The 10,000-nt window shown below is 40.1% G+C and overlaps 1 protein-coding gene across 1 annotated transcript in view; it reads right to left on the bottom strand.

Annotated features, from left to right (window-relative positions):
* Positions 1-10,000, bottom strand: part of ube2e3 (ubiquitin-conjugating enzyme E2E 3) — an 80,941-nt gene that overhangs the window by 61,002 nt on the left and 9,939 nt on the right. The window contains exon 3 of the mRNA XM_083537200.1: positions 6,155-6,205. Within this exon, the coding sequence (XP_083393326.1) occupies positions 6,155-6,205 (51 nt within the window). The remainder of the gene's footprint in view (positions 1-6,154; positions 6,206-10,000) is intronic.

Here is a 10,000-nt window from a genome sequence, read left to right as displayed (position 1 = left end):
CAGTCAAAGCAAACAAGGGAAAAAGGCACAGAGAGAGAGAGAGAGAGAGAGAGAGAGAGAGAGAGAGAGAGAGAGAGAGAGAGAGAGAGAGAGAGAGAGAGAAAGAAAGAAAGAAAGAAAGAAAGAAAGAAAGAAAGAAAGAAAGAAAGAAAGAAAGAAAGAAAGAAAGAAAGAAAGAAAGAAAGAAAGAAAGAAAGAAAGAAAGAAAGAAAGAAATCATGGAAACAAAAAAGAGAAAACAGAAAAAGGCATAGTGAGAGAGAAGGATGAAAAAGAAGACGGAGAAGAAGAGGTATGGACAGAAAGAAGAAAGACAGGCAAAACAAACAAACAGAAAAAGTCAACAAGACACATAAAGAAATAAAGGTTGAAAGGGATTGTGGAGATAAAAGAGAGAAATTAACAAAGAGAGCCAGAGATAGAGGGAGAGACAGACAGACAGACAGACACACAGAGACAGAGAAAGAGATAGAAAAAGAGGGGGAGCAATGTAGAGAAAATGAGAGAAAGAGAGAGAGGGACAGAAAGAGCAACATAGAGAAAAGTAACAAAAAAAGAAAAAAAATACAGGCACAGATAAAATAAAGACAGAAAGACAATAAGACACACAAAAAGACAAAAAGAGAAATGGGGCATGGAGAAGAAAGGAAGATGACAGAAGAAACAGCGGGAGACAAAAAGACAGTGAGAGAGAGAAATAGAGAAACAAAAGAACAGAGATAAAAACAGAGACAGAGGAAAACCAAGAGAGAAATAGACAAAAGCAGAGACAGGAAGAGAATGAGACGGAGAAAAAGAAAAACAGAAAGAGAGAGAGAGAGAGAGAGAGAGAGAGAGAGAGAGAGAGAGAGAGAGAGAGAGAGAGAGAGAGAGAGAGAGAGAGAGAGAGAGAGAGAGAAAGTTCCCTGTTTAAAATGTCAGTTTTGTGAGCAAATGTATTGGGACACCTGCCTTTAAGGTACATCATTGAATAAGAAATCTTTAGATGCACCAGCATCACATTTTCCCTTGACTTGAACCAGACCTGAACCTGATCCCAAACCTGTTCCAGCATGACAACACACAAGCCTGTGCACAAATCCAGCTCCATGAAGATCTGCTTTACATGGATTAGAGTGAAAGATCTCCTGCTATAGAGCTCTGACCTCAACTCTAATAAACAGTATGAATGTGAATCCTGACTGAACCCCAGGCCTCCTCACCTCACCTACATCAGTACCTGACTTCACTAAGACTTTTTGTGGCCGAATGAGAAAAAAATCTCCACAAGCGCACTCCAACATCTAGTGGAACATCTTCTCAGAAGAGTAGAGGTACATCATGGAATAAGATGTTCGAAAAGCAAATACTAATCTTATGGTCAGATGTCCACAAATCATATATTTCATAAGATTATATATATATATATATATATATATATATATATATATATATATATATATATATATATATATAATCCCAGTGTTAAGATTTTTTTAATCTTTTTTTTTAACAAAATTGAAAAAACTGTGAGAACCCGGCACTCGACCACGAGCCCTTTGCAACATACATACATGCTGTATAGTTTATACAATATTTTACTGTTAATTGCTTATATATATATATATATATACAATACAGACCAAAAGTTTGGACACACCTTCTCATTCAAAGAGTTTTCTTTATTTTCATGAATATGAAAATTGTAGAGTCACACTGAAGGCATCAAGGGCTATTTGACCAAGAAGGAGAGTGATGGGGTGCTGCGCCAGATGACCTGGCCTCCACAGTCACCGGACCTGAACCCAATCTAGATGGTTTAGGGGTGAGCTGGACCGCAGAGTGAAGGCAAAAGGGCCAACAAGTGCTAAGCATCTCTCGGGGAACTCCTTCAAGACTGTTGGAAGACCATTTCAGGTGACTGCCTCTTGAAGCTCATCAAGAGAATGCCAAGAGTGTGCAAAGCAGTAATCAAAGCAAAAGGTGGCTACTTTGAAGAACCTAGAATATGACATTTTTCAGTTGTTTCACACTTTTTTGTTATGTATATAATTCCATATATAATTCCACATGTGTTAATTCATAGTTCTGATGCCTTCAGTGTGAATCTACAATTTTCATAGTCATGAAAATAAAGAAAACTCTTTGAATGAGAAGGTGTGTCCAAACTTTTGGTCTGTACTGTATATAAACAAATGCTAGTACACAGGACCACAAGGACCCCAGCAAGAAGTTCCAAAAGTAAACCTCAGTGTACAAAGCTTCGTAGATGTATAGCAGCCATGCACCCTTTCATCCTGAAGCTTCATCCTGAGGTGGAACTCTAGACAGTGGTGCTTAAAAGACCATGAACCGTTTAGGATTTTTCGAATGATTACGTAATGAAGCATCAGTGCAGGAAGTAATGGTAGATCGAGAGAACCCAGTGACAAACAAAACCTGGCCATATATATATATATATATATATATATATATATATATATATATATATATATATATATATATATATATATATATATACACACACACACACACACACACACACACACACATACATACACAAAATAAAATTAAACACAACTGTGTGAGTGTGTTATCAGGCTCTTTGAAATCAGATCACGCTCACACTGTTTCACTGCAACACAGACCACGACAAACAGAATGAAATCAAATGTTCCATGATGCGTTTGAGTCATTAATACATAGCAATATTTATTTCAGTATCAGTACGAGTCTCTGCATTGAAGAGCGCCCTAATGAGGAGTGTTGTGTGTGTGTGTGTGTGTGTGTGTGTGTGTGTGTGTGTGTGTGTGTGTGTGTGTGTGTGTGTGTGTGTGTGAGTGTGTGTGTTGACAGCCGTACAGGATTTGTCAGGCGTGCTGCCGGTGTTTTGGATAAGCGCATGTAGAAGGAATCAGGATGAAGTGTGATATCACCCAGCTCGTGTTTCCAGACAATGTGGAGGTTCTGTGAATAGGATGTTTCCTGTAGCTGCCTGGAGACAGGAAACAGTAACGACGGCATTACGCGATGACAGACAGACGGATGAACCGATTAATACAGATGAATATGATATCCAGGAAACACAGAGATCTCTTTCTCCCATCAGGCTGCTCAGACATACAATGAATATTTTTTTAAAAAGTAAAAAAAAATATGCGGTTTTGACATTTGATTCGGCAGTAACAGGTATACCGAGGTTACTCTAGGTTAGCCACGCCCACTTTACATATATAACAGCATTAATAGCAATGATTTTATTTTAATTTCATTTAAACTCTGTAAGTCTTGTATAAGTATTGACTCTCCTCCCCTTGCATCCTTATACAATTCACAATGCTCCAAATGGTCCAGCTTTCTGCACCAACCAGCTTCCTGGACAAACAGACAGACAGACAGACAGACAGACAGACAGACAGACAGACAGACAGACAGACAGACAGACAGACAGACAGACAGACAGACAGACAGAAAACTGAGGTTCAGGAAATTCTGTCAGACCCTTCAGTCGAACCCCAATCCTCAAACTCACCCAGAACTAACCATGGACTTCACCAAAAAAGAAACGATACCTACACACCACAATGTCAGCCATGAACTCCTCTAACATCTCACAGGACCTGAATTGGAAGACCTACACTGACTTCACAGTGAGCTATAGAAGTTCCACCTGCCTCCAGATGCTGCTCATGCAGATCTCCTCACTGTGTCGCATCAATAACAGGATTGGGTCGGACACAAAATCAGACAAAATGAGGCTTCAAAACAATGTAAAGAACTTACTTGTAGACCCCCTGACCCCTTTGTACACTTCCAGGGTCAAGAAGCAGACCGATGAAATAGACCTTTCACACTCTAGCCATGACCTATTCAACTCCTGTCTTTGAGGACAAGAAACTTCACTTCACACCGAAACAACAAGATGCAAAGACAACACACACACACACACACACACACACACACACACACACACACACAGGCGAGATGTGAACAGTTAATGCGCACACTAACCACATCACACTACATCGTCCCCCACATCTGCTGCTTTGCACATGCAATATTGTATATTAAATTTGTGTTCATGTACCGGCAACAAAAAAAAGCTGATTCTGGTGACCATATTGTGTACTAATAAAAACATTTTTATTACTTTACAACACAATTTTTCATTATATTTGATTGTATTTATTACCATATCAGCGATAGTGCCTACTTCTGAGGTAAATACAGATATTTATCACACAGATTTATAAAATATTTTCCTGGGCTCTTACAAAACACATCCTTCATAGTGAGTCCTGATAAATAAGCTTGTCGTTTCACATTTAGTCTCCATTCATCTGGGAAGATGTTCCACTAGATTTTGGAGTGCGCTTGTGGAGATCTGTTGTAGTAAAGTCAGGTACTGATGCAGGTGATCTGAGGAGGCCTGAGGTGCAGTCAGTGTTCACATTCAGATCTTCCACAGACTTCTAACCCATGTGAAGCATATCTTCATGGAGCTGGCTTTGTGCATAGGGGTATTGTCAGGTTTAAGTCTCTTAGTTCAAGGGAAAATTTCAGGCTACCGCATGCAAAGACAATAGTGTGGGTCAAACTTTGTGTTTGGTTGGAAGAACCATATATGTTTGGGGAGGTGGGAGCTTAGTGGTTGGACTTGGAACTGAAGGTCATGAGTTTAAAGACCCTTAATCCCATAGCAGCTCATCTGTATGAATAAGATAATAAATGTAAGTTGTTCTAGATAAGGGTGTCCCAGTACACCAATCAGACATAACATTATGACCAGCTGCCTAATATTGTGTTGGTCCCCCTTCTGCTGCCAAAACACTTCTGACCCCTTTCAAGGATTAACAGCATTAAGTTTAGATACTGACCACTGCAGACCAGAAACATCCCACAAAAAGATGCAGTTTTGAAGATGCTCTGACCCAGTCGTCTAGACGTCAATAGTTTAGACTCAAATCCTCACGCTCACCCATTTTTCCTGCTTCTAACACGTCAACTTTGAGGACAAACTGTTCCCCTGCTGTCTAATAAATCCACCCACTAACAGGTGCCATGATGAAGAGATAATCAGTGATATTCTCTTCACCACTCATAATGTTATGCCTAATCAGTGTATATGCTGAAATGCTTTAAAAAATTCTTTAGATTTTGTTTTTTTTATCCCTTTCTCCAACGTTTAAATTAGCTGTCTACGGTGCATTAAAGGAACGGATAAACAAAACGAAACATTTAACATGAAAGCAGCTTATAATTAGCCGCGTACGCATGCCCAGGCCTTGTCGAGCTCGTACAAAAACACGGCCCAATAAAGTGTTTAACATGCAAATCCAACCGACACAACAGCTACCGCGTTAATGAGAAGCCACGCGAGACGCAAAAACAACGCTGATAAACAAGCTGAACACGTTCGCGCACACCAATTTCGGGAGCTCGGTATCAACCGGTGTGGAGCAAAAGTATTGGGACACCTGACCTTTTCGGCCATATGTGGTTCTTCCACCCAAATAATCACACACAGTTGTATAGAGTTCTTTGGATGCTGTAGCGTGAAAGATTTTCACTCATTTAAACTTGGAGACTCTCTGTTCCACGAAGATATGCTTTACATGAATTGGAGTGGAAGATCTCCTGCTATGGAGCTCTGACCTTATTAAACATCATGAATGTGAACGCTGACTGCAGCCCAGGTCTTTTCACCTCATCCACATCAGTGGGCTTCAGGCCACAATTGGATGAATATCCAAAACAGTGTTGAGCTACGCAGCAAAGTTTTGTTCATGGTTACAGATGACACCCACTGGGTCTCCAAACCCACAAAGAAACATACATTAAATAACCAAATGCATGTGTATGACCAACTTCTATCATGTATTAACAAACACACCAGCAACAGACGGAACTCGTAAAAAAACAATCCTGAGCATCGCCCAAAACGCGTCTTGTCCGTCAGCAATCCCCTTAACGGCAATCCTCATCATCATCATAATAACCATAATGATAATAACAGTGCAGGACACAGAACGCACTCAGGAAGCCATTCAGCAGTATAAATCCCGGTCCTGTGGAGTCTCTTGGCTCGTGTGTGTTGAGTTTAAAAGCCACCGCACCGGCTGGTGTTTAACGTAAAAAAGCTCTCAAGTGTTTGAAAGAGCGATAAAGTGCCTACCTGCAGTTGGGTGGAGGATCCAGAGTGATCTCAGCCAGCTCCTTCTGGATTCTGTAGGAGAGACAGGAGAGAGGAAGGGAGACAGGGGACAGAAGGAGAGAGAGGGAGGGGATATGAGAGAGAGGGAAAGAGAGAAAAGAAGGGGGGGAGAGATTGGTGAGTGAGATCCATATGTGTGTGTGTGTGTGTGTGTGTGTGTGTGTGTTTGTGTGAGTCACGAGAATTCAAGTGCCCTCTACCAGAGCAGAGTCGACTGCACGCCGTGCTCCAGCTAACATGGCTGCTGCCTCTTTGTTATTGCAGGCCGGAGCCCAATCGGGGGGAAAAAATAAATTCTGGAAAGAACTTCTGATCTGAAAGGCCATGCCCCCTCAATCCCGGGCTCCGCCCCCTGACCGTTCCACTCGCTTTAAGCACAAAAGGTTGGCTTTAAAAGCTTACATACAAATGAGGGACTGAGGGCTATGCAGGGACGGGAACGTGAAGGATGGAAAGGGAAGGTGGTGGGAGAATTTGAGTTTTTGACAGGGGACTGTTGGGGAAAGCGTTAGCGGCAGGCTGAGGAGCAGGGCAGAATTTAGCATGTTTGCAGCACGAGAGAGCGCGGTTTACTCGCCCTTTCTTCCCACACATGAAGGGCCTGCAAGCTTTTGGAGACGAGTGTGCGTCTTTTTTTACTTTTTTCCCACCCTCGCTCCATTGAGGAAGAGTGATAGGAAACGGCATTAGAGCTCGGGCAATAGAGCTTATTTACTTTATAATAATAATAATAATAATAACAACAACAACAACAACAACAACAACAACAACAACGATCCTAATGATAATCATCGATATGAGCTTTGAGAGCACTCAGTCTAGTGAAGGAGAGGAAATGATTTTTACTGTTGTTAGTGGGTTTGACTGGACACAAATGGATTTGAATCGAATCTCAAAAAGAAAAAAAAAAATCAAGCCAAATGTATGTGAGCACCCAAATGCAGTTCTTTCCAAACGGTGGAAAGTTAGAAGCACACAAATGTATATACGGTCTCTGTATGCTCTGTTGTTTTCCCTTCACTGGAACTATGAGACACAGTCGAGCTCCATGAAAGACATGGCGTCTCTTGGAGTAACAGAACCTGATGTGTCCTGCACGCAACCCTGACTTCTGTAACTTTGTGATGAACCGGAATGCCGTCTGAAAACTCCCAAAACTCATTTCAATTCCATACATTTTTATTTGTATCGCCCATTGTCTCAAAGCAGCTTCACGGAGATAAAGCGGTATTGAAAGAATATATACGTTTGTTCCTTAAACACCGATCAGGAAAGACATTATGACATTATAACATTATAAGTGGTGAAGTGAATATCACTGATTATCTCTTCATCATGGCACCTGTTAGTGGGTGGATTTATTAGGCAGCAAGTGAACATTTTCTCCTCAAAGTTCATGTTAGAAGCAGGAAAAATGGGCGAGCGTAAGGATTTGAGCGAGTTTGACAAATTGTGAAGTCTAGACAACTGGGTCAAAGCATCTCCAAAACTGCAGCTCTTGTGGGATGTTCTGGTCTGCACTGGTCAGTATCTGTTAAAATGCTCAAAGGAAGAAACAGTGGTGAACCACTGGGCCCATTAGGGACATATGGAAAGTTCTACCGCTATACCAAATATACAAAAAAAAGGCCAAGCTTCCTGTTTCCTGTGATTGTTTTTTTTTCCTCCAACGGCCTGTCTTCAAGCATTTTCTTTATTAAAGCATGACATATCATCCTTCATCACACAAGCACCAAGAACCACAACTACAAGACATGAGAAAAGCCTCTCATGTATCACTGAACAGCAATCCTGACCCTTTCTTCTTTTCAGATCCGCCTGATTCATCCTGAAGCCCTACCACTGGATGACGTTCTCTTCCATTGGAGACCAATCAGTACAGCTTCCTCAGCATGGTTCCACATGAACAGCCCAAAGATCCATGAAGTTAATAAACATCTCAAAAACTATGAGGATGGATTTTGACTGTAATTGATACAATCGACTACAATGGCGTGGGACCGCAGGTTGCACGAACAGTTCTGCATTTAAGCGCCTATCACCGAACCTCAACAATGATGGAACTTTTAGAAATGAACATTCGGTGCCACCCAGATAAGAATGGGTTCCATTTCAAGTCCGGTTCCTCTCAAGTTTTCTTCCTCACGGCACAAGTTTCTCCTTGCCGCTGTCGAAGCCGGCTCACTCATTAGGCATTAACATAAAAATTAAAATATTATGACCTCTTTATCTCTGCAAAGCTGCTTTGGGACAATGTTCATTGTTAAACGTGCTTTACAAATCAAATTGGATTGAATGATTTCCCCCCCAGGCATCATGAGCACGTAAAACTCATACTCACATGCAATCCATGCAAATACATTCAGGAGCAATATGTATTCATTTTCTATTTATTACTTACTACTCTATATAATAATCGTTTTTCTTTATTTCTTTATATATATATATATATATATATATATATATATATATATATATATATATATATATATATATATATATATATAAATAATCTTAATTTTACACAGCGCCTTCAAGTTACATCTTAAAGCGCATTCCAAGCATAAGAAATTATAAATAAAAATACAATTAAATAAATAAATAGATTAATAATTATAATAATAATAATAATAATAATAATAATAATAATAATAATAATAATAATAATATTATTATTAAATAAGTCAAAGTAAACATCTGTAAAAAAAGAATAAATATATCACCTGAAGTCTATCCTGAAAAAGTCAGTTTTAAGAGGAAATAAAAAAAAACCATTAAAACACTGCATAGCCTTCCACTATATTTACGCACTTCTTCCTACTTATCTATATAATTTCTGAAAAATCTGCATACGTCATCCTGACCGTACCTTTCGGTCGTAATCTTTCTTCACTCGTTTTAATATATAAATAATTGCTGTCCCTTGCAGCTTCGGTCACTAAAACCAATTCGGCACTAAAACTGTTTTTTTTTTTTTTTTTTTGTAGCTACATTTAAGAAGGTGGTACGCCAGTGGTTATGGTCCTGGGTTACTGATGGGAAGTTTGGGGGTTTAAGCACTTGTGTCGCCAAGCTGCCACTCTTAGGGCCCTTGAGCAAGGCCCTTAACCCTCTGTGCTCCAGGGGCGCTGTAACATGGCTGACCTTGCACTCTGACCCCAGCGATGTTAGGAAGCTATGCGAAGAAATTACAATTTTCCAGTGGGATCAATAAAGTTTTTGAAATAAATACAATTAATTTATGAATTAACACTGCGTAACTTCCTGTCCCCGCCCACATTCCTTACAGCTTTAAAAAAACTTTCAAACCATGATCGTCTGAACATGATGATGTCAAAAAAAAAAAAAGCCACAGCTTCAACCTCTGAGGGAAAATGGCCGCTGATACTGGAGACTCCTTCCATCAGCTTGAAATGCGTGCACTTCCTCTGTGAATGCGTCATCGTTTTAAAAAGTTTAAGTCCCTGTGTGTGAGCTATAGAAACAATAATGTACTAGAACGAGAACATGAACATAACCCGTGCAGGTGGCACTACAGTCAGAGCTGCAACAAAAAAACAGGATCAACCCACCGTTCGAACAACAATATCAGGATGTAATAATAAGCGCTATAATTAAATGTTTGCATGAGTCTAATTTTTCATATAATCCAATTCTACGCGAGATCCTTCATTTAACAAACACAAGAGCTGTTTAAAGCACTGTTTGAAAGAGAGACAGTGTGTGTTTGCACGAATATGTGTGTGTGTGTGTGTGTGTGTGTGTGTGTGTGCTTGTGTGTGTGCGAGTGTGTGCGTGTGCTTGTGT

This window comes from Silurus aristotelis (assembly GCF_946808225.1).
Source record: "Silurus aristotelis genome assembly, chromosome: 3".
NCBI lineage: Eukaryota > Metazoa > Chordata > Actinopteri > Siluriformes > Siluridae > Silurus > Silurus aristotelis.
This window is presented reverse-complemented; position numbering and strand designations above follow the sequence as displayed.